This window comes from Jaculus jaculus, chromosome 15 (genome assembly GCF_020740685.1).
Source record: "Jaculus jaculus isolate mJacJac1 chromosome 15, mJacJac1.mat.Y.cur, whole genome shotgun sequence".
In the NCBI taxonomy this organism is placed as follows: Eukaryota; Metazoa; Chordata; class Mammalia; order Rodentia; family Dipodidae; genus Jaculus; species Jaculus jaculus.
In genome coordinates, this window is record NC_059116.1 from 36,595,909 (window position 1) to 36,621,563 (window position 25,655).

Sequence of the window (25,655 nt, forward strand, 5' to 3'; positions counted from 1 at the left end):
GAATGTTGAAACTACAGGCATTCTTCACCAAACACAGATAAGGTTTAATCACGGATGGAACATAATGAGGAAACCAGAAGGTAGAAATATGGTTTCAGGGGATGAGGACTGAAAGTGGAACAGGAAAGTGCTGAGGCTAGATGGTGTCCTCAGCTGATTGACTTTGGGGAAAACAAGGCTTGTGATTACCTACAGATGCTTACATTTTTTACAGTATTTTGTCTTTATTTATGCCAGGTGGCGCATGCCTTTGAACCCAGCACTTGGGAGGCAGAAACAGGAGGGTTGCCATGAGTGGAGGCCACCCTGAGAATACATGGTGAATTCTAGGTCAGCCTGGACCACAGTGAACTTCTACCTTGAAAAACCAAAATAATAATAATAATAATAAAATTATTTTTATTTATTTGAGAGACAGAGGCACAGATACAAAAATGGGTATGCCAGGGCCTCTGGCCACAGCAAAGGAACTCCAGTAGCATGGACCACCTTGTGCATCTGGTTTTATGTAGGTACTAGGGAAACAAATCTGGGTCTTTAGCAGGCAAGTGCCTTAACTGCTAAGCCATTTCTTCAGCTCAGGCATTTGCTCTTTTTTTTTTTTTCAAGGTAAGGTCTTGCTCTAGCCTAGGCTGACCTGGACTTCACCATGTAGTCAGGATGGCCTTGAACTCACAGCAATCCTCCTACCTCTGCCTCCTGAGTGTTGAGATCAAAGGCGTGCACCACCATGCCCAGATGCTTACATCTTTATAACTTCTCATAAAATGTGGATTTGTATCTCAGTAAATTAACATACATTTAAAATGGGCATGGTGGCACACATCTTTAATCCCAGCACTCGGGAGGCAGAGGTAAGACAATTGCCCTGAGTTCAGGCCACTCTGAGACTACATAGTGAATTCCAGGCCAGCCTGGACTAGAGTGAGACTTACCTCAAAAAAATAAAAAATGTTGGGCATCGTGGCTCACGTCTTTAATCCCAGCACTCAGGAGGCAGAGGTAGGAGGATCACCATGAGTCCGAGGCTACCCTGAGACTACATAGTGAACTCCAGGTCAGCCTGGGCTAGAGTGAGACCCTACCTTGAAAAACTAAAAAACAGAGAGAGAAAGAAAAAGAGGACAAGACATAGGTATATTTGGCAGGGCATCTGCCTGACACACCACCCCTCATTAGACACCATGCTGGAAAACCAGGTGTCTGGTCACCCCTGCCACACTCCATGCAGGACACAGGTGTCTGCCCACCCACAGGTGCGATCACAGCAAAGAAAGCCAGGTAGGGCCCCAGGGTGGGTGGCCTAGTTGCTAGAAAAGAAAATAAACATACAAACCCACAGCCAGTCTGTACTTTAATGCACATAAAATTTATTAAGGCAATAGTGAATGTGGGGGGGGGGCTTGAATATTGCTTGCCACTCAGACCTCAGCCCCAGAACCAATCTCAGTGATACCCTGTCCAAGGAGGCTGGCTTTTTTAGGCTAGATATAAATACCCTGGGTCTCCATATAAGAAACGAAGTGGATTAGTATACATGACTGGTCTCCTGTAGCCCAAGCTGACCCCAAATTCACTAAGTAGCTGAAAATGACCTTGAATTTCCCACTCTTGTGAACTACCTCCAGTGTTGGGTTGTTAAGTGTGTACCACCACACACAGTATCCGGTGTACACAAATGTACCCTGCTTTTTTTCTTAAGAAAAATTGTTCTGTAACATGCTAGAAATCTTTTTTTCCTTCTTCTTTCTGGAAACCTCAGCTGTGAGACAATTGGAAAAGTAGCTGCAAAACCAGCTGCTGGCTGGGAAGCTAACCCTTTTTCTCTCACCCTACTTCTCTTCTGGAGCTTTCTCAGTAATCCCGGGGGCGAAAGGGCCCACCAACCAAGTGACTGGCGTGTTCTGGACCACATACTCCACAGTGTGGTCCAGGGCCTCCCGGGCCTTGGCCACACGTTCCCGGCTCTGGGTGAGGATGCTGGCGGACAGGTCCTGGAAGGAGTGAATGCCCGAGAAGGTGGCCTGGAGGTCATCGATGTGGCGGCGGGCCTGCTGAACCTGGTCCTTCACATGTGCAGGCAGGCCCTGGATGCTGGCCCCGAGAGCCGAACATGTGCTCTGCAGCTGCTGGGTGATGTCCCTGAACATCAGGAGAGCCCGTGACTCCACCTGCTCATGGGAACAAAGTGGGGACCAATCAGAAGTGTTTGCTTTCAACTAGAGTCACAGGGAGAAAGCCCTCTCTAAGGGTGGAGCCTGGCTTGGTGGTGACTCAGTTGTGTGAAACCTTGATGTAAACCTGAGGCACCAAATAAGACAGCAGTCGCATAAATACTAACAAATGACCCTGGTGAGCTCATGGATACAGTGCTTGCCTCCATCAAGGACAGGGAGCAGAGTTCAGATCCCCTATGTAAATGCCAGGTGGGAGTGGTGTATACCTGTGATCCCAGCACTTGGGAGACTGAGGCAGAAGGATTGCAAGTTCCAAGCCTACTCACTTTGGGCTACAAAGACCCTGTCTCAAAAACAAGAGCTGGGTGTGCATGCCTTTATCCCAGCACTTGAGAGGCAGAAGTAGAAGGATCGCTATGAGTTCAGGGCCACCCTGAGATTATGTAGTGAATTCCAGGACAGCCTGGGCCAGAATGAGACCCTACCTCATAAAACCAAAATAAATAAATAAAACAAAAGCAAGGCAGCCATGGTGGCACATGCCTTTAATCCCAGCACTCAGGAGGCAGAGGTAGGAGGATCGCTGTGAGTTTGAGGCCAGCCTGAGACTACATAGTGGATTCCAGGTCAGCCTGGGCTACAACAAGACTCTATCTCGGGGGGAGGGGGGGAGTCAGGCATGGTGGTGCACAGTTTAGTCCCATCACCATGGAGGTTGAGGTATAGAAGGACTCCATGAGTTCAAGGCCAACCTGGGGCTACAGAGTGAGACCTCACTGAAAAATATAAGTAGTAAATCATGGAGATGGGATAGTTTAAATCAATTCACAGAAAATTGTCTTAGCGGTAAGGACTGCCACAGAGGTGCAGTGGTCAGGGCTCTGGTCTTAGATCTGTAGTGATGGCAAACAAACATGACAGAAAGATCTGTTTTGTTCCTTTGAAAAGGACTTCTGGCTCTACACAATGGTGCAACAACAACCTGTCATCCCCAGAGGCAAGAGAACCTGCAGGGTGTGGTGGCGTATGCCTTTAATCCCAGCACTCGTAAGAGGCAAAGGTAGGAGGATCGCCGTGACTTCGAGGCTACCCTGAGACGACATAGTGAAGTCCAGGACAGCCTGGGCTAGAGCAAGATCCTATCACGAACCCCCCCCCCCAAAAAAAATAAAGAGGATCTGAAGTTCTTGGCCAGCCTAATCTACACAGCAGAATCCTGCTTCAAGTACCAAATAATGATAATACTAAAATAAGAAAAAGAAAGGAAGAAAAAAGAAAAGCTGGGTGTGGTGGCATTCGCCTTTAATTCCAGCATTTGGTAGGCAGAGATATGAGGATCACCATGAGTTTGAGGCCATCCTGAAACTACATAGTGTATCGTCTATCAACATCTGGGGAAACCGAGGCCCAGACAGGCAGCCCCCTGGAGCTACACGAATGCAGAAGGGAGAGAATCACTCAGTCGGAAGTCTGCAGACTCTCAGGAGTGGCTCTGACCAGTTTGGGACTGGGTAGCCCTTGAGGCCAATGGACAACCGGGGCACTCCCAGGCTATCCCAGAAGGTACCTCAGGCTTGGCTGGGTCCTTTTCTGCATCCTGGGGTCCCTTCTGGCTCCAGCTGAGCCACATCTGGTGCAGCTTCTCCTGGCCTTCGCCCAGCTTATGGTCCACGCCCTGCTTCACTGTTTCCATCTGTAAGAGGAGGAGGAGGTGAAGGAAAGCCCACCGGGCCTGTGATCCTCGCCACACGGAGGTCATCCTGAGGAAGGGCAGCGGGATGCAGGATGCTGGGGTATGAAGTGGGCTATATCTATGGCAACATGGACTCGCGAGCGCCCCCTGTGGCCAGGGGCAGTCATGATCGCTGCTTTCTTTGAACACTGTCCTTTGCAACTTGCCTTGGTCCTATGGCTGGCCTGAGCCAATGGCACAATGGATGAAGTATTACTCTGCCATGAAAAGACCTGCTCCCGCATAGCCGGCCCTGGAGGACCCGATGCTGGGTGACAGGAACCAGGCACACAAGGACACACTGCAGGATGACCCCCGCCCCCCGGGAGTGATATGAGCCACAGACTGGAAGGCTGGGACTACCGCCCCCCCGCCCCCCGCGCGCGGGCCTCACCAGGCTGAGCGCATGCGCCAGCTGCTGCAGGGCCTGGTGCGCGCGCTCCCGCATGGCGCGCACCCGTTCCCGCGAGAGCTGCAGCGCGCGCGGCCGCAGGCGCTCGGACAGCGACCCCAGGCGCACGAAGTAGCCGCGCGGCGGCCGTTCCCGCTCGGGGTCGTCCTCGGGGGCCTCGGCCACGCGGGCTGCGGAGACAGAGGCCTGGTGAGCGGCAGGGCACGGCCCCGGGGCCTCTCGCCAGTCACGCCCGGGGCTGGGTGGGAGACCCGGAGGAGGCTGGGGGGGGGGGAATGGCAGGTTCCGGGGCAGCCTGGGCTACAGAGGCGCTGTCTGGAGATAATAAAGTGAAAAGATGAGACCGTGGCGCACGCCTTGGATCCCAGCACTCCGGAGGGCGAGGCCGGAGGATGGCCCCAAGTGCCCTTCCCATCCCTGGGTCCGAAGTCAACATGGGAGCCCCCGTCGTGGGGAATTTAGGTTCAGCCTGGCCACCTCTGCGGAGGGTCACAGCTGGCTAGGAGAGGCCAGCGGAGGTGCGGCTATGGGCTCATGACCAGTGAGTGAGAAGCAGAACCAAGCGTTCCAGGGAAGCTGGGTGTGGGCACATGCCTGTGCAGCCAGGATCAGGGAAGCCGAGGCAGGAAACCTGAGTAGAGAGAGGCTGAGGATGTGACTCTGTTTGCAGAGCGCTTGCCTGGCATGTATGAGGACCTGGGTTCCATACTCAGCATCACATAAATGACTGCCATGCCACTACTTAGGAGGCGGAGCCAGGAGGTTCACACAATTCTATAGCCCCAGGTACATTGTGGACAGCCTGGACTACATAAGACCCCATCTCAAAAGAATAAAAGCCAGGTGTGGTGGCCCCACGCCTTTAATCCCAGCACTTGGGAGGCACAGGTAGGATGATCGCCATGCGTTTGAGGCCACCCTGAGACGACATAGTGAATTCCAGAATTTCAGGTCAATCCTACCTAGAGTGAGACCCTACCTTCTTGGAAAGCCAATAAATAAATAGAATAAAATAAACCACCTCCTTTCCTTGCAAATAAATAAAATATAAGAAATAAAAGGGTAGCTATTCTCAGCCTTCAGGAGGCTGAAGCATGAAGCAGGAGGATCAGCCTGGGCTACAGAGCGAGTTCCAGGTCAGCCTACACTAGAGTAAGATCCTGACTCAAAAAAATAAAATCAATAGCCGGGCATGGTGAGGAGGAAGAGGTAGAAGAATAATCGCTGTGAGTTCAAGGCAACCCTGAGACTACACAGTGAATTCCAAGTCAGCGTGGGCTAGAGTGAGACCCTACCTCAAAAAAAAAAAAAAAAAAAGAGAGAGAGAGAGAAAGAAAGAGAAAAGAAAAGAAACAGGGCATGATGGTACACACCTTTAATCCCAGCACTCAGGAGGCAGGGAGGAGGGTCTCTGTGAGTTCCATGACACTCTGAGAGACTACACAGAGAATTCCAAGTCATCCTGGACTAGAGCAAGACATTACCTCGAGAAACGAAAGAAAGAAGGAAGGAAAAAGGGCTGGAGAGATTGCTCAGCAGTTAGGTCACTTGCCTGGAGGCCTAAAGACTAGGGTTTGATTCTCCAGTGCAAAACACAGAAGAAAAGAGACCTGGAGCAGGATGAGCTCTGGTGATGGAGGAGCAGCTGTCTGCAGCAGAGGGAGGATGACAGGCAGGGCCTGGTGGCTGCAGGACTCTGGCTCTAACCCAGGAGGAGCCATGGAGGGCTGTGGGCGAAGGAGGGAGGGCGCCCCCTTGTGGCTGCTGCAGGGAGGATGGGCAGTGGATACTCAAATGAGCCATGATGCAGACGACAGATACTTATGAAGCCAGGTGGCAAGAAGTAGATGACATTACATGACTGGCTGAGGAGTTTGTGAGGCCCGTGGGCAGCACTCACCAAGCTCAGCCTCAGTCATTGGCAGATGGTTGTCAGCCCACGCTTCAGACTTGGCCAGCACTGTATCCACACCACTCATCACCATCTGGCCTACGCGGGAGCCCATGACCGACTGGACGCCACTGGTCACCGCGGATTTTGTCATGTCCACACCGCTCTGCACTGCCCCGCGGGTCATGTCCATGGCCCCTGTCATGTGGGTGGCCACAGTGTCCTTGGCACTGGACACCGTGTTGGACACCATGTCTCGGGCCCCGGATACCTTGGATGACAGGAGCTCCTTGGTGTCTGCAAGAACCTACGAGACAAGACATCAGTGCTTCCGTCTTTCCCCTGTGTCTGGGTCCCCTAAACTCGGGGTTTGTGTGAACAACAACATTTATAGAGCTTTATGCAAGTTATGACCCGACTGGACTCCCAAACTATGTGCCCACATGCTAGTGATCCAATGACAGTCTCTCTCCCTTTTCTCTATTTTTTTTTCCTTCCCCCGAGATAGGTTCTCACTCTACCTTAGGCTGACCTGGAATTTACTATGTCATCTCAGGGTTGCCTCAGACTCACGGAGATCCTCCTACCTCTGCCTCCCAAATGCTGGGATTAAAGGCGTGTGCCGCTGCACTAGGCTCTTTCTCTCTAGTTTGTTTGAGGTAGGGTCTCATTGTAGCCCAGGCTGGCCTGGAACTCACAGCAATCCTCCTACCTCAGCCTCTTAAGTGCTGGAATGACAGGTGTGTACCACCAAGCCTGTCTCAGAAAATTTTTTAATTTATTATTTGAGAGAGTCAGAGAAAATGAGGCAGGCAAGACAGAGTTAGTTTGGGCATGCCAGAGCCTCCTGCCACTGCAAACGAATTCCAGAGTGCTTGTACCACTTCTTTTTTACAGGGAGAGAATTTGATGGGGGAGGTCTAGATTGGAGGGCTACTTCAATTCAGAGGTCCTCGTGCTGGCTCAAGTTCAAATACCACACTCTTGTCCCCTGAAACGCAGGAGAAACCCACTGTTCACCGTTTTCCAGAGGGAAAACAACCTCACCTTCCCAAAGCAGAACTTTCAGGGTTGCTGCAGAGGCTGAGCTGCAGGAGCTCAGAAAACCTGACCCTGACCTCGTCCTTCTATAAAGGGAAGGAATGCTAGTCTTGCAGAGCATCCCAAAGGTATGTGAGTGAAAGCAACTGTCCAGCCCTGACAGGACCTGCTGGGGACTTTGCTGGCTTCCTGCATGCAGCCTCTGAGATTTCCATCTCCTTGTCAATCCCATGTGGGGCAAGGGAGAGGCTCTGAGGTAGAGTGACAGGCTAGAACCCAAGTGAGGGCTAGGGGCGTGGTCAGTGGGAGAGTGACAGCCTAGAATCCACAGTGAGGGCTGGAGGCGTGGTCAGTGGGAGAGTGACAGCCTAGAACCCACGTGAGGGTTGGTCGGTGGTAGAGGGACAGCCTAGAATATACAGTGAGGGCTGGGGGCATGGCTAGTGGTACAGTTTTTGGCTAAACAGGGAAGACACTGTGTCCCTCCTACGCTCTGTAAAAATAAAATATGTAGGAGATAGGTGTCTTTCTGTATCTCTCATGTAAATGTTTTTTGGGTTATTTTTTTCAAGGTAGGGTCTCACTCTAGCCCAGGCTAACCTGGACTTCACTACGTAGTTCCAGCCTGGCCTTGAACTCACAGTGATCCTTCTGTCTCCCGAGTGCTGGGATTAAAGGCATATGCCACCACATAAAATATTTTTATTCATTTATTTGCAAGGAGAGAGGTACACAGAATGGGCACACCAGGGCCTCTAGCCACTGCAAACAAACTCCAGACGCATGCGCCACTTTGTGCATCTGGCTTTACCTGAGTACTGGGGAATCAAACCTGGGTCCTTTGACTTAGCAGGCAAGCGCCTTAACCGCTGAGCCATCTCTCCAGCCCCCTGTATTTTTAAGCCAGTCCGTGGTGGTGGAGATGAAACTCAGGGCCTCCCACACCACAACACAGAAGTGAAACAGGCTCATGCACTTGGGCCATTTCCCCTGGAACATTACTCAGCAACAGCGAGGCTCTGACATACGGTGGAATGGGACACCCTCGAGGACACTGAGCGCAGAGAGATCACACGTAAGAGCCACATAGTGAGGCTGCAAGACAGGAAATGTACCGAACAAGTGAATCCACAGACAGGAAGTAGATTGTGGGTGGGGTGGGGTGGGGCTGTGGTGATTCACAGGAAAGAACATGACTAAGGGTTTAGGTTTCTTTTTGGGGTGATGAAATGTTCCTAAAATTAAAGGTGCTGTTTAATACACAAATATACAAAAACTCAATTGTGTTAAATGTGAGCTTTTTTGTTTTTGTCTAATTATACAGAAGTTTTCAAGCAAAAAGGGTAGACCTGAAGTAACCCAAGAATTCATTTCCCAAGGCTGGAGAGACGGCTCAGGGTTAAGGTGCTTGCTTGCAAAGCCTAAGGACCCAGGTTTGATTCGCCATTACCCACATAAAGTCAGATGCACAAAGTGGCGAATACACCTGGAGTGCCTTTGCAGTGGCATGGAGGCTTTGACATGTCCATTCTCTCTGCTTACAAATAAGTAGCCAATAAAACTATCAAAAGAAGGGGGACTGGGGGGATGGCTTAGCAGTTAAGGCATTTGTCTGCAGAGCCAAAGGACCTAGGTTCGATTCCCCAGGACCCACATTAGCCAGATGCACAAAGGGGTGCACGCGTCTGGAGTTTGTTTGCAGAGGCTGGAGCCCTGGTGCATCTATTCTCTCTTTCTCTGTCTCTCTCCTTCTCTTTCTCCCTCTTTCTCTCTGTCAAGTAAATAAATAAATCTATAAATAAAATATATTTAAAAAAAAAAAAGAATTATGCCTAAGACTACAGAGTGAATTCCAGGTCAGCCTGAGCTAGAGTGAGATCCTACCTGGAAAAAAACAAAAGAACTCACGTCTTAAGCTGGACGTGGCAGTGCACACCTGTCATCCTAGCACTCAGGAGGCTGAGATGGGAGGATTGCTATGAGTTTGAGACCAGTCTGGGGCTACAGAGTGAGTTGCAGGTTAGCCTGGTCTAGAGCAAGACCCTACCTGGAAAAATCAAAATCCAAACAAACAAAATAAATAAATAAAAAATAAAAGAAGTCATTTCCCAAATCTGGCATGGTGGTGCATACCCATAATCCCAGCACTTGGGAGGTAGAGGCAGGAGGATCAAGGGTTCAGGGTCGTCCAGTGTGGTGATACACACCTTTAATCCCAGCACTCAAGAGGCTGAGGTAGGGGGATCACCATGAGTTCAAGGCCACCCCGAGACTACATAGTGAATTCCAGGTCAGCCTGGACTAGAGTGAAACCTCAAAACAACAACAACAAAAAAAAAACCACAAGAGCTGGGCGTGGTGGTGCACGCCTTTAATCCCAACACTCAGGAGGCAGAGGTATGAGGATCGCTGTGGTTTCGAGGCCACCCTGAGACTTCATAGTGAATTCCAGGTCAGCCTGAGCCAGAGTGAGACCCTACCTTGAAAAAAAAAAAGAAAAAAAACTGAGACCGTGAAAACTAAATATTCCACAGGGCCACAGTGGGTTGGAAGAGTTCTATAAATGGGCCAGGAAGGCTCTGAAGACCAGAGACTTGGCAAACTGCAGACTGGTCTTGTCTACAAGTCATTAATGGTAGGTGTGAAGGTCCTGGGGCAAGACCCATGTGGGTGTGTTCACACTGCTGCCCCACCCCACCTCTCCCAAATGAAGCTCCCTTCCCTGTAGGTCCCCTAAACCTCAACTGAGCACGGCACATGACAGGCCAGATCAGACAGTCAGTGGCTTTTGCTCTGGGCATGATGGGAACTACAGGGCACACTGGTCATATCTAGTCTGTTAGGGTATTCCTGACCCGTGGGGTGGGGACAAGCAGGCCAAGGACAGAGAGGTGCCACACTGTGTCATCTTTTTTGTTTGTTTTGTTTTTTTTCGAGGTAGGGTCACATTCTAGTCTAGGATGATCTGCAATTCACTATGTAGTCTCAGGGTGGCCTTGAACTCATAGTTAAAATCCTCCTACCTCTGATTCCTGAGTGATGGAATTAAAGGCATGCACCATCACACCGGCTCACACTGTATCATCTAATTAAGGGGATCTGCACACTTCACACTTGGGTGGGTTCCTGTCTCTCCCAAACTCTGAGGGGCTCCTGATGGTGACAGGTGACATCACGGTTACCTTCTCCGTGGGCTGTTGTAAGATGGGCAAATTCTCCTGCAGCTTGTCCAGACCTTGGTGGGCATACCCACTGGCTGATGCAACTGCAGGGCATGAAACAGACATAAGTGTGTGGTTCTGTCCCTCAGGGACACAAGGAAGTCCACTAGGACTATTGTCTGGGGACAGAACCAGACTGAGGCAGAAAACCCCAATATAATCACAAATGACGTACATTCTCCACACCCAAGGGACTCAACTCACTCTGGGGTTCCAGTTTGGACAAGATGGGCTGTGCCCCACTGACCGCAGCTGCTGTAAGGGTCTTGACACCTTTTTCTGCTGCGTCACAGAGTGTCCTCACGTGGGGGTGGCTCTCTTTGGTGGAGGCATAGGCTGCAGACACCAAGTCACAGGTGGAGCTGATGAGGGGCATGCTGGCTACACGGTCCACCACGCTGGGCTGTGGGTGAGAAGTAGCTCGGGTGGGCTGGGGACACCGAGGACCAACGCCAAAACCCAGGGGACCCGCGGGATTACTCTTCTGACAAAAAACGGCTCAGCTAGGTCACACAACCAGCAAGGACCTGTCGCAAGCTTCCAGTAACTTGTTTGAGTGTAGATTGACCAACAATGTGACAAGCATTAACAGCAAATTCCCCATTCTTGTGGAGCTCAGGGTTTGAGGATGCTACAAATGCAGACTGCCATCTTCTTTCTTTGATTTTATTTTATTTATTTGTTTGCAAGCAGAGAGATAGAGGAGAGAGGGAGACAATGGGTGTCAGGGCCTCTAGCCACTGCAAACGAACATGAGACACATGTTCTACTTTTGGCATCTAGTTTTTGGTGGGTTCTTGGGAACTGAACCTGCATCAGTAGACTTTGCAAACAAGCGCCTTAACCACTGAACCATCTTTCCAAGGCCAGCCTGGGCTACAGAATGAGTTCCAGGTCACCCTGGGTTAGACAGAATGAAACCCTGTCTCAAAAAACACAGAGGCGGGAAAGATGGCTTAGAGGTTAAGCACTTGCCTACAAAGCCTAAGTACCCAGGTAGGTTCAACTCCCCAAAACCCACATAAGCCAGATACACATGGTGGTGCATGAGTCTGGAGTTCATTTGCAGTGGCTAGAGGCCCTGGTATAGCCATTCTCATTCTCTCTCTCTCTCTCTCTCAATAAATTAAAAAAGAAATTAAAAATATATCTCTCTCAGCCGGGTGTGGTGGCGCACGCCTTTAATGCCAGCACTCGGGAGGCAGAGGTAGGAGGATCACTGAGAGTTCGAGGCCCCCTGAGACTACATAGTTAGTTCCAGGTCAGCCTGGACCAGCATGAGACCCTACCTTGGAAAAAAAACCAAACAAACCTCTTTCTCTCTCTCTCTCTCTCTTTTGGTTTTTCAAGGTAGGGTTTCAGTCTAGCTCAAGCTGACCTGAAATTTACTATGAAATGTCAGGGTGGCCTCGACTCACAGGGGATCCTCCTAGCTCTGCCTCCCTCCCGAGTGCTGGGATTAAAGGTGTGCACCACCACAGCCAGCAAAAAAAAAAAAAATTAAATTAAAAAAATATGTTTTATTTATTTATTTGCGAGAGAGAGAGAGAATGGGTGTGCCAGAGCCTTCAGCCACTGTAAACAAACTCCAGATGAACCCATGTGCACCTTGCTTATGTGGGTCCTAGGGAGTCAAATCGATATCCTTTAGCTTTGCAGGTAAGTGTCTTAACCATTAAGCCATCTCTCCAGCCCTAAAAAAAATTTTTTTTAATGAAAAACAAAGAAAAAGAGGCTGGGCATGGCAGTGCACACCTTTAATCCCAGCACTCGGGAGGCAGAGGTAGGAGGATCGCCATGAGGTCAAGGCCACCCTGAGACTACCTACGTACTGAATTCCAGCTCAGCCTGGGCTAGATTGAGACCCTACCTCGAAGAACCAAAAAATTAAAAAAAAAAAAAAAAGAGGCAAGAGGGCTGAATAGATGGTTCAGCGGTTAAGGTGCTTGCTTGCAAAGCTTAATGACCTGGAATTATCCACAGTAGCCATGTAAAGCCAGATGCACGAGGTGGCACATGAGTCTGGAGGGGCTAGGGGTCTTGGTGCGCCCATGTTCCCTTCCTCCCTCCCTCCCTCTCTCTTTCTCTCTCTCGGTGCGTGCAAATAATATTATTAACTTCCTCACCTCTGTGCACTCCTGGCCCAATCTGGAGGCTCCTTGCCAGATGGTGACACGGCACTGGCCCCAGAGCGTCTTACCTGTTGTACAGGTTGCTCCCTGGTAACCTGGGAGTCTACAATGGCTTCGGCCCCGTTTGTAGACATTTCATAGACAGTGGTGCTGTGGACAAAGGGGACAGTCAGAGGACAGTCTGCCTCACCCCACACAGGAAGTGGGTTCTCACCAGGGCTGACAGGCCACACACCTGCACTCTAAATCCACATTCCTCAGAGGCCTGCTGTTTAGGAAGGAACAAGGGTCATCGCAGAGCCCTGAGGGCTGAGTCAGCAGCTGACTGAGAAGGTCTAAGTGGGTGCTGGGGATGGAACCTGAGACTGAACTTCACACATGCTCGGCAGGACTGCCACAAAGCAGGGAGTGGAGCAAGGTGAGAAGGACTGCCATCCAGCACCTCAGGGGCTGAGATTAGAGGACTGCCAAGCATTCCAGTCAAGCTAGTAAGCCCACACTGCGGGGGTCTAGGCTGTCACTCTACCTCTGACCACGCCCCAGTCCTCACTGTGGGTTCTAGGCTGTCACTCTAGCACTGACCACGTCCCCAGCCCTCACTGTGGGTTCTAGACTGTCACTCTACCTCTGACCACGCCCCCAGCCCTCACTGTGGGTTCCAGGCTGTCACTCTACCTCTGACCACGCCCCCAGCCCTCACTGTGGGTTCTAGGCTGTCACTCCTCCTCTGACCACGCCCCCAGCCCTCACTGTGGGTTCTAGGCTGTCACTCTACCTCTGACCACGCCCCCAGCCCTCACTGTGGGTTCTAGGCTGTCACTCTACCTCTGACCACGCTCCCAGCCCTCACTGTGGGTTCCAGGCTGTCACTCTACCTCTGACCACGCCCCCAGCCCTCACTGTGGGTTCTAGGCTGTCACTCTACCTCTGACCACGCCCCCAGCTCTCACTGTGGATTCTAGACTGTCACTGTAGCACTGACCATGCCCCCAGCCCTCACTGTGGGTTCTAGGCTGTCACTCTACCACTGACCACGCCCCAGCCCTCACTGTGGGTTCTAGGCTGTCACTCTACCACTGACCACGCCCCCAGCCCTCACTGTGGTTTCTAGGCTGTCACTCTACCTCTGACCACGCCCCCAGCCCTCACTGTGGGTTCTAGGCTGTCACTCTACCTCTGACCACGCCCCCAGCCCTCACTGTGGGTTCCAGGCTGTCACTCTACCGCTGACCACGCCCCCAGCCCTCACTGTGGGTTCTAGGCTGTCACTCTACCACTGACCACGCCCCAGCCCTCACTGTGGGTTCTAGGCTGTCACTCTACCACTGACCACGCCCCCAGCCCTCACTGTGGTTTCTAGGCTGTCACTCTACCTCTGACCACGCCCCCAGCCCTCACTGTGGGTTCTAGGCTGTCACTCTACCTCTGACCACGCCCCCAGCCCTCACTGTGGGTTCTAGGCAGGAGCTCTACAGCTGCCCAAGCTCATGAACTCCCCTCGTACATCTAATGCAGTGAAGTGATGGCAGATAGTTTGAGGGGTCTCTGGAGGTTCAGCCTTCCCTAGGTTGCCTGTGTCACCCATAGTCCACAGACACAGGTCAGGTCAGAAGCCGAGTTGAAGGCTCTGTGCACACGGGAGCTTGTTTGCTTGTTTAGGACAACCCCATTCCCTTTAACAGAATCATCGTTTGGGTGGGGAGAGGCATACTTGCTGTGTCCCATGCTCCCGGGTGTTCTGCACACACAATGTTAACAAGCTGGCTTCTCAGCAGGGCTTTAGAAACCTACCCATCCCCATGTGGCTCGGCAGAGACACTGTAGTGTAACTGGTGCCAAGAGCCTGGTGGCGGTGGGTGGTGCTAATGTTTTTGATCATCTTTGCATAGAAGTTTAGAGACTAATTTGACAGGGGTTGACTTGGGGGGAGATCAGGTAACTTGTGACAGAGGTAGGAGAGAGACAACAGATTTGGGGTCCAGATAGGCAATATTACCTGTTCAAAAGCTAGCTAATGAGCAGGGTGTAGTGGCACACACCATTAATCCCAGCCCTTGGAAGACAGACAGAGGTAGGAGGATCGCTGTCAGTTCGAGGCCACCCTGAGACTACATAGTGAGTTCCATGTCAGCCTGGGCTAGAGTGAGACCCTACCTTGAAAAAAAAACTAGCTAAGACCTGGAGCTGGGCTCAGTGGGTAGCGCTCACCTAGCACACATGAAGGCCTGGGTCCAATGCTCAGCACCTCATAAGCCATGCATTGTCACACACGCCTGTCATCCCAGCACTTAGGAGGTGGAGGCAGGAGGATCAGGAGTTCAAGATCATCCTCAGCTATACAGCCAGTTCAAGACCAGCTTGAGCTACATGAAACCCTGTTTCAAAAACCTAAAAGTCAAGCTGAGCATGGTGGTGTTTGCCTTTAATCCCAGCACTCAGGAGGTAGAGCTAGGAGGATCACTGAGTTCGAGGCCACCCTGAGACTACATAGTGTTTTTCCAGAAAAGCCTGAGCTAGAGTAAGACCTTATCTCAAAAAGACAACCCCCCCCAAAAAAAAAAAAAAAAAAAAAAACTAAAAGTCAAATGAGAGACTTTCTGGAATGGAAGAGAAGTGGCCCCATTCTGCATATGTGAGTTCAGATACAATGGGTGTTCTCTCTCCCAACACCCTGCTCAGCTAGACCTGGAACAATGGGGCTAAGACAGCCATTGCCTCAGAGATGGTTTCCCGGACATTCTGGTGTGACTAAGCAGAAGCCAGTGACAAGCTTTTTGAGAACAGATCTGGTGATCTGGAATTCACATGTTTTCTTTGTTAACATTCTGTGGTAAACAGGGCCTTGAATTCATGGCATCCCTCCCTCAGTACTGGGGCTGGAACCCACAACCTTTGCACATGCTGGGCAAGCATTCACCACTGAGTCCCACTCCCTGTCCTCTTTTTATTTCTTTTTTAATTTTGTGACAGGGTCTCAAGTTTCCTAGGCTGTTCTTCTCTTTTTTTTTTTAACGGATTATTTTTATTTATTTATTAGAGAGAGGGAGAGAGAAACAAAGAGAGAGAGTGAGAATGGGCACATCAGGGCCTCTAGCCACTGCAAACGAACTCCAGATGCATGTGCCACCATGTGTATCTGGCTTACATGGGACCTGGAGAATCGAACCTGGGTCCTTAGACTTCGCAGACAAGTGCCTTAACCGCTAAGCCATCTCTCCAACCCACCTTTTTGGTTTTTGGAGGTAGGGTGTCACTCTAGCCCAGGCTGACGTGGAATTCATTGTGTAGTCTCAGGCTGGCCTCGAACTCACAGCAATCCTACCTCTGCCTCCTGAGTGCTGGGATTAAATGCATGCACCACCACGCCTGACTTCCTAGGCTGTTCTTGAACTCATTTCCTATGTAGCCCAGGCTGGCCCTAAACTCTCCACCTTCCTGCCCAAGCCTCCTGAGTTCTGGGTGACAGGTGAAGGCCACCACACCCAGCTGCAATCTAATTCTAATTATGACTGTAATTCCTTGGGGAGATTGGGGGGATGACACCCCTTAGAAGCCACATCCATTTAAGGGAAGAACTACTGTCCTTAAGCCCTGAGTCTCAGTACTGTGGCTCTCCAAGGGCTCACTGCTGGGGTATACTAGTTGATCCAAAAACATTTGGGGCTAGAGAGTTGGTTTAATGGTGCTTGCCTACAAAGCCCAAGGACCCAGTATCAACTCCCCAGTACCCACATAAAGCCAGATGCACAAAGTGGCACATGCATCTGGTCTTTGTTTGTAGTGCCTAGAACCCCTGGTGTGTTAAGTTTCTCTCTGCTTGCAAATAGATGATAGATTAGATGGATAGACAGACAGCACAAATAGACAGAAACAGGCCCAGTTCATCCTCCACCTGCTGCATGCAAGGGGGAAAAGCCACCCACAACACACTTTCTGCTTGTTACAAAGGTCCCCCGATGGAGACATCAGGTGACAGGACACACCTGAAGGTTCATGATCATTATCTAAACCCCATGGAGTCCGTGTGTAGGCCTGCCCATCAGCCCCTCCTGAACCCAACAACCAAGAGTGGCTACTACAGATGTCACTGCTATCAAAGTCTCCAGGGTGGGTGACCTGTTCACAGCTGAGTCCAGTGGTCACAGGGACAGCAGGCTGGAGCTCATCTTTCCCCTAACCACTTTCTCATCTGAGAAGCTGAGTCAGGCGTCCAGGCACAAAGACACAACCGCCAGAGGCCGGAGGTCGCTTAGATAGGGTTAGGAAAGGACTTCAGTTGGGTGTGGTGACACATGCCTGCCCATGGCAGCAGCAGGATCAGAAGCTCAAGGTCATCCTTGGCTACATAGCCAGTTCAAGGCCAGCTAGGGATACAGGAGAACTGTCTCTCCAATACGGGCAAATAAGACAAAGTGGCCTTCACTGGGGCTCGGTGGCACTGCACTCTGGAAGCTGAAGCAGAAGGATGGCAATTTCCAGCCCAACATAAGCTACAAGACAAGCGGGTTTTCAAAACCGCGATCAAATACACACAAGACTAGAGGTGGTAAATTCCAAGACAGGGAGGTCCCAGGCCCAGCAGGCCCAAGGGCGCAGGCCACAGTCCCTCGAGGTACCATCCCGACTTCACTCGGGCTCCCAGGCGGGCCCAAGGGATGGGGACAGGGGACGAGCGGAGCTGTCGCACGTGCGCGCGCGTTTCTCCCAATCGGGGAGCCCTGGCGGGGCGGGGGACGGTCAGCCCACGCCCTAGGCCCTGGGGTTCGGGTCTCCCCCACACACACCCCAAGTCCCGGGAGGGAAAGGAAGGACTTGGAAACTGCTCGGGCAAAAGTTGCCAAAGTTCGGTTCTCCCGGAGGGCGGGGAGGGTGGGGATTGCAAGGCCGTCCTCCCCGACGCTCCGACGTGCCAGACCCCAGCCTCACTGGGACCCCGACTTCTCACCCAAGTCCTGAGACGCTTTAGCCTCTGCTCTCCAACGCGGATCTGCGGGGGAGGGGCGCGGCGGCTCCGGTGGATCCCGGGACGGGACGGGGCGGGGAGGGGCGGGGCGGGTCCCGGGAGTGACGGGACCCTGGGCCAATCAAGGCGGACACTGCCTTCCGCCTAACCACGCCCGCCTTGGGGGGGCCTGGACAGGGGGACTGTTTGGGCAGCCAGACTCAGGAGAGAACGTCTCACAGCGAGAGCGCCGCCTAGCGGGGACCCTGAGGTCACCTGTGGATGAGTGGTCTGAGGACCCCGGGTCACCTCTGCATGAGTGACCAGCGTACCCGGAGTCACCTCTGCATGAGTGATTATGGGACCTGGAGTCACCTCTGAGATGAGTGACCAGGGGACCTGGGCGTCCTCATGTTGCCCATGTCTCCAGTGGCCACAGTGAGGCTTCCAGGCCCGAGGGACGGCTGCAGAATGACTTCAGTGTTCCAGTCCACGTCCTCCAGCAGGGCCTCCAGAAATCCAACAGGTCGCTGAATGATGTATTCTCCAAATGGCATTTGCCCCAAATGGAGCTTCTAGTGCTTTATTGTTTCTTTGTCGTCCTCACAAACTTTCTGAGGCCCAGGGACAGTGAGCCAGGGCCAGCTTCAGCTCTTGGACCCTTCCTGAAGCTGTCCTCCTGAGATACTTTCTTTCCCAAGGATTCTTCATTGCCTTGCATATATGCCACGGTGTTAACCTCCGATGGTTCTCCAACATAGAAGGTCACAATGTCCCTCTGAAGGGTCAACAGCCTGAATCTCTGTCCTGTGGGTCCTCATCCAGGGACATGTATGTATAACTAGAATTTAGAAGAAGAAAAAAAGTGTCAATAACTACATTTTCTTTTCTTTTCCTGTATTTTTTTAATACAGAAAAGTGTGTGTGTAAGAGAGAGAGAGAGAGAGAGAGAGAATTGGTGCCAGAGCCTCTAGCCGCTGCAATTGAACTTCATGTGTGACCTTGCACACACTTTCATCACCTTGTACATCTGGCTTACATGGGGTCTGGAGAGTCAAATGTAGACCAGGCAAGTACCTTCACCTAACCACTAAGCCATCTCTCCAGCCCTCTTTCTTTTCTTTTCTTCTTGTTCTTTTTTTTTTTTGGTTTTTCAAGGTAGGGTCTCACTCTAGTGCTGACCTGGAATTCACTGTGTAGTCTCAGGGTGGCCTTGAACTCATGGCAATCCTCCTACCTCTGCCTCTCAAGTGCTGAAATTAAAGGCATGCATCACCACACCTGGCTGCATTTTCTTTTGTAGTTAAAAAATATTTTATTTGGGGCTGGAGGGATGGCTTAGCGATTAAGCACTTGCCTGTGAAGCCTAAGGAATCCGGTTTGAGGCTCCATTCCCCAGGACCTACGTTAGCCAGATGCACAAGGGGGCACACGCGTCTGGAGTTCGTTTGCAGAGGCTGGAGGCCCTGGCGTGCCCATTCTCTCTCTCTCTGTATCTGCCTCTTTCGCTTTGTCAGTCACTCTCAAATAAATAAAAATAAACAAAAATAAATTTTAAAAATATATTATTTATTTATTTATTATTATTCACAACTTCCATAATTATAGACAATAAACCGTGATAATCTCCCCACTTTCCCCTTCACAACTCCACTCCCCATCATATCCCCTCCCCCTCTCTTTTATTTTTTTATTTATTTTTTTTATAGATTTTTATTTATTTATTTGAGAGTGACAGAGAGAGAAAGAGGCAGATAGAGAGTGAGAGAGAGAATGGGCGCGCCAGGGCTTCCAGCCACTGCAAACGAACTCCAGATGCGTGCGCCCCCTTGTGCATCTGGCTAACGTGGGTCCTGGGGAATTGAGCCTCGAACCGGGGTCCTTAGGCTTCACAGGCAAGCGCTTAACAGCTACGCCATCTCTCCAGCCCTCTCTTTTATTTTGATGTCATCTTTTCCTTCTATTATGGTCTATGTAGGCAGTGTCAGGCACTGTGAGGTCATGGATATCCAGGCTATTTTGTGTCTGAAGGGTGCATTTAAGGAGTCCTACCCTTCCTTTGACTCTTATATTCTTTCTTCCACCTCTTCTACAATGGACCCTGAGCCATGGAAGGTGTGATAGAGATGTTTCAATGCTGAGCATTCCTCTGTCACTTCTCAGCACTATGGTGCCTTTTGAATCATCCCAGTGGTCACCACTGTCAGAAACCAGAAGTTTTTCTAACCAAAAATGAGAATAGCATTAGCATATGGGTATGAACATTAAGAGAAGTGTTTACCAGGCAGTTTGGTGAACATAATATGAGCATTTAGCCAGACAACAGCAGGTGTTACACCCCCAGGGCTCATAACTTCCCTGCATCATAGGTTTCAGTAGCAAGCATGTATTCCCTCACAGGGAGCGGGTCTCCATTCCAATTAGAGAGTAGTTGGTTTCCCCATAAAATATATGCCACTATTGTATCCATTGGCTCATTTGGTCTGGCTGTCCAAACTTAATGCTTACAGTGTCCACTATTGTTTATCTCCACTGATAACTTCTCTCTCTTTCCTGTAGAGCTGCAGCCTTTTTCCAGCTGTCAGCTGGTCTACATGGAGGAGATTTTAAGCTCAGTTCCAGCAAGATTTCTCAATGACCTTGCAGCCAAATTATGTGGAGTCTTCAGCAATAAGGTCTTACCATCTATTTCTGGTGTGTATTTTCTTTAATATACATACATACATACATACATACATACATACATACATACATACATACATGGCCAGGCATGGTGGCACATGCCTTTAATCCCAGCATGTACTCTGGAGCAGAGGTAGGAGGATCGCTGTAAGTTTGAGGCCACCCTGAGACTACATAGTGAATTCCAGGTCAGCCTGGACTAGAATAAGACCTTATCACAAAAAAAAAAAAAAAACAACGGGGGCTAGAGAGATGGTTTGGTGGTTAAGGAACTTGCCTGAAAAGCCTAATGAGCTGGGTTTGACTCCCCAGTACCCACATATTGCTGGAAGCACAAAGTGGCTCACATATCTGGAGTTTGCAGAGCAGGAAGCCCTGGCATGCCCTTTGTTTTTTTCTGCCTGTCTTTTATCTCTCTCTGCTTGCAAATAAATAAATAAATATTTTTAAAATATATTTTATTTCTTTGAGAGAGGAAGAAAGAGACAAACACACACACCACAGAGGATGGGTGCACCAGGGCCTCTAGACTCTACAAACAAACTCCAGACACATGTGCCCCTTTGTGCATCTCGCTTATGTAGATCAGGGAATTGAACCTGGGTCCTTTGGCTTTGCAGACAAGCACCTTAAACACTAAGCAATCTCTCCAGCTCTTCCCCTCCTCCCCCCCTCCTCCTCCTTCTCCTTCTTTTTGGACAGGGAATGCATAGAACTTTCTAGGCTTTGAGGATGGAATGGTCTAGAACTCTGCACCATACAATATAGCAGTCACTAGCACATGGTAGCTACAAAGAAATTGTTTCATATTTTAAATTTTTTAAAAAATTTTATTTGCAAACAGGCAAGAAGAGATAGGGAGATAGAGATAGTGAGGAGACAGAGGGAGAATGATTGCAACAGGGCTGCCAGCCACTGCAAACGAACTCCAGACACATGTGCCCCTTGTGCATCTGGCTTCTGTGAGTCCTGGGGCATTGAACCTGGGTTCTTTGGCTTCACAGGCAAGTGCCTTAAGTGCTCAGCCATCTCTCTAGCCCTGTTTCTTTCATTTATTTATTTATTTATTTATTTTGGTTTTTCCAGGTAGGAGCTCACTGTAGCCCAGGCTGACCTGGAATTCACCATGTAGTCTCAGGCTGGCTTTGAACTCAATGCTCCTCCTACCTCTGCCTCCCGAGTGCTGGGATTAAAAGCCTGTGCTGCCATGCTCAGCTTGTTTTATTTTTGCTTGCTTGTTCTGCTGTGCTGGAAATGGACCTTGAGGCCCATAGAGAGTGTTAGAGACCATTAGGTCAAGCAGTCACCCCCGACCTGAGAAAGTTTTTTTTTTTTCTTCTCAATTTTTTATTAACATTTTCCAGGATTATAAAAAAATATCCCATGGTAATACCTCCCTCCCCCCCACTTTCCCCTTTGAAATTCCATTCTCCATCATATCCCCTCCCCATCTCAATCAGTCTCTCTTTTATTTTGATGTCATGATCTTTTCCTCCTCTTATGATGGTCTTGTTTAGGTAGTGTCAGGCACTATGAGGTCATGGATATCCAGGCCATTTTATGTCTGGAGGGAGCACGTTGTAAGGAGTCCTACCCTTCCTTTGGCTCTCACATTCTTTCTGCCACCTCTTTCACGTTAGACCCTGAGCCTTGGAAGGTGTGATAGAGATGTTACTCAGTACTCTAGTCACTTCTTTCCAGTACTATGATACCTTCTGAGTCGTCCCAAGGTCACTGCCATCTGAAAAGAGAAGATTCTCTACCCAAAGTGAGGGTAGCATTAATATAAGGGTATAAATATTAAGAGAAGTGCTTACTGGGCAGTTTGATAAGCATAGTATATGCATTTATCCAGACATCAGCAGATGTCACACCCCTAGGGATCATGACTACCCATTTTAAGTTTTCAGTATCAGGGATTGTAAGACCCCCAGAACGAGGACCCCACGCTCTTCCCGGATATGGCGACACCCCAAATCACTCATGAGAAGCGGTCTTGATGCAAACTGCAAGAGGATTTTATTACAAGCGCGCTGGGGCCCACAGTCGTACACCTCACAGGGGTAGAGGACTGCAGAGCCCCGAATGCAGGAACGGGACAGTTTTTATAGGGTTTCTAACAAAGCCTGTGCATTAGACCAATCATTTTTTAATATCAGGAGCCCGTGGGGTGCGAGCCAGTCAGTTTGTGCCACTCCATAGTTTCTAAGCAATTAGTTTAATTTGTTCAAGCCCCTCGTGGACCAATCAGTCTCTTATGACCTTGGTGGTCAGCATTTGCGCAGGTCCTTGGGAGGGGGTAGCAGAGTGTGGTATCAGTCTCCTATGACCTTGGTGGTCTGAGGCAGGCTGCTACAGCTTATGGTGCAGGCTACTAAGGCTTACAGTGTGGGCTATTTACAGAAACCAAATAAGTGGTTTACTTCATTACTCATTTCCCATCCTTGAGGGCTATCTCATGCCCTTTTTACCTAGTTTTATATTAGGAGCGGGCTCTGATATAATGAGAAGAGGGATTCTTTACTTGCTTTCAACAGAGAGTAAAGCCTGGAGTTTGAGGCATGCAGGGGCCCACTTAAGCTCCCTTTGGAGCATGATAGTATTTCTGGGCTTCTGAATTCTTGGGCCTTTCAGGATGTATTCCCTCCCATGGATCAGCCCTCCAGTCCAATTAGAGGGCAGTTGGTTTCCACCATGACAGACGTGCCACTATTGCACCCGTTGGCTTATTTGGCCTGGCTGGCCAAATATAAGGCTTGCAGTGTCCACTGTTGAGTGACTTCACTGGTGGTATCTCTTTCTCCCATTGAACTACATGTAAGGCAGAAGTAGGAAGATCACTGTAAGTTCAAGGCCACCCTGAGACTACATAGTGAATTCCAGCTTTCTGTCAGCTGGTCTACATGGAGGAGGTTATCAGTTCAGTTCCAGCAGGATTTCTCAGTGGCCTTGCAGCCCAAGTATGTGGAGTCTTCAGCAATAGGGTTTTACCATCTATTCCTGGTAGGAAACCAAGGGCCTTGGCAATGGCCTATAATGTTTTGAGGGTATCAGGGACCTCCCTGGCCAACAACTCACTGGAGGTATCCCATCCCTGGCACTGAAAATTTTCTAGCAATGATCTATGGCTCCTGAATGTTCCATTGTCCCAAACCGGAGGATTCCATATGATTTATTTGTATCCTCTTAGATTTTGATTAGCCCTCCCTCCACCTTTGCTTTACTCAATCTCTTCCCTTGACCTCCCTTTGGGCCTTTTCACCCCCATTAATCTAATCTTCTACTTACATATATATAATACCAACCTATTAAGTACCCCCCTCCCTTCCTTTCTCTTCCTTTTGTAGCTCCTTTTTTTTAAAAAAATTATTTATTTATTTATTTGAGAGCGACAGACACAGAGAGAAAGACAGATAGAGGGAGAGAGAGAGAATGGGCGTGCCAGGGCTTCCAGCCTCTGCAAACGAACTCCAGACGCGTGCGCCACCTTGTGCATCTGGCTAACGTGGGACCTGGGGAACCGAGCCTCGAACCGGGGTCCTTAGGCTTCACAGGCAAGCACTTAACCGCTAAGCCATCTGTCCAGCCCTATAGCTCCTTTTTAACTTACTGGCCTCTGCTACTGAGTTTTTTCCTTCTGAGAAAGTTTGGTACCACCCAATGCAGTTGTCCAATGTCCACAAGAGTGTATGACCCCAGCATGATTAAAGTGACACATTGTAACAAGTACAAATGTCAGGCCACAGTGTGGCATGGTGTTCTCTCTTTGGGCTCCCCCTTCCTGGTATCTACCTAACTCCCCCTCACTTTCTGAATCATTCATTCACTCAGCCTTAGTTACTGAGCCCTAGACCTGGCATGTTGGGGGAGCAGCCCGGAGGTTGGTATGGCTGGAGCAGAGGGAGTGAGAGTTGAGAGGACTCAGAGAGGTAAAGTGACTTATCCCCAGTCACACTCAAGGTCCCAGAGGGCCTCCAGGTGCCAAGTTGTCTCTGTTCCCAGGAATGTTAGCCAATCATGACTTGGAGCACAAAGTCCTGGTAATTTTGCCTCATATGGTCGAGCGATATGGTCCTGGTAACAGGTGGACCTTGGTTGCTGGGAAGGAGGAAAAACCACAGAGCAGAAGTCTTCCTACTGGGTCAGGCTCCCTGCAGAAACCAACCAGGGCATTTGTTACTGGCGAGTGTGATTGGGGTGAGTGGGGGCCAGTCCTTAACTGAGCTAGCTCAAGTCTTTCCTGAACATCTGACCTAGGACATCCTCTCCCTCAGTAGCCCTACTGACTCCTCCTGGAAGCCTTCCTTGTCATCCCCTATATACCTCCCCAATCTGCGATTCACAGAGAAAATTATCAGTTAAGTTTGAACTTTAGGTGAAAGATTAGTACTTTTTTTTTTCTCCCAAGGTAGGGCCTCACTCTAGCCCAGGCTGACCTGGAATTCACTATGTAGTCTCAGGGTGGCCTCAAACTCACAGTGATCCTCCTACTTCTGCCTTCCAAATGACAGGGTTAAAGGCATGCACCATTACCACTGTAGAGTCTCGCTCTAGCTCAGGCTGACCTGGAATTCACTATGTAGTCTCAGGGTAGCCTCAAACTCATGGTAATCCTACTACCTCTGCCTCCCAAATACTGGGATTAAAGGCATGCACCACCATGTCCGACTTCTTCTTCTTCTTCTTCTTTTTTTTTTTTTAATTTTATTTATTTATTTGAGAAAGAAAGAGGGAGAGAGAACGGGCATGCCAGGGCCTCTAGTCACTGCAAACTCCACCTTGCACCACCTTGTCCATCTGGCTTATGTGGGTATTAGGGCATTAAACCTGGATCCTTAGGCTTCTCAGGCAACTGCTTTAACCAGTAAGCCATCTCTCCAGCCCTCATATTTCTTTTTATGTTAAATCTGGAAAGTCAGCCTCAAGCCTGTGTCCCTGTCTCTGCCCCAGCCAGGTCTTCATGGCCTGGCCCAGAGGATCCAGTTCCTGGGGACCTAGTCTGGAGTCTCCAACCATCTCAATGCTCAGAGCCTCTGTCCCCTCCCAGCCTTCAGAAGGTCTTTTCCAGGAATCTCCTCCTTTTCCCTCCACCGTCCTAGGATAGAGGGCAGAAACAGCTGCTGTTTTGCAGAGCAAATTTATTATATTATTCAATGGTCCCATTCTACACATTTTTCTGAATAAGGAATCAGTTTACCCTAGGTCACACAGCCATAATTGGCCAGTCCCTGATTTGTCTGTCTTTGCTTCCTGTTCTTTCGTAACCCCCACCAAACCCATTTTCAGTAGAATGGCTCTTAAAATCAGTGGTTAAGGCGCCTGCCTGCAAAGTCTAATGACCTGGGTTCAAATCCCCAGTACCCACGTAAAGCCAGATGCACAAAGTGGCACGTGCATCTGGAGTTTGTTCGCAGTGGCCCTGGCA

At 49.9% G+C, this 25,655-nt stretch overlaps 1 protein-coding gene across 1 annotated transcript; it reads right to left on the bottom strand.

The window, feature by feature from the left end:
• Positions 1-1,348: 1,348 nt before the first annotated feature.
• Positions 1,349-17,639, bottom strand: Plin3 (perilipin 3). The gene is made up of 8 exons (XM_004654972.2): positions 17,552-17,639; positions 12,675-12,756; positions 10,679-10,877; positions 10,436-10,518; positions 6,222-6,519; positions 4,304-4,491; positions 3,745-3,870; positions 1,349-2,171 (listed from the first exon to the last, which is right to left on the bottom strand). The coding sequence occupies exons 2-8, from the start codon at positions 12,738-12,740 to the stop codon at positions 1,833-1,835; spliced, it is 1,299 nt and encodes a 432-aa protein (XP_004655029.2). The 5' UTR covers positions 12,741-12,756; positions 17,552-17,639; the 3' UTR covers positions 1,349-1,832.
• Positions 17,640-25,655: the final 8,016 nt, after the last annotated feature.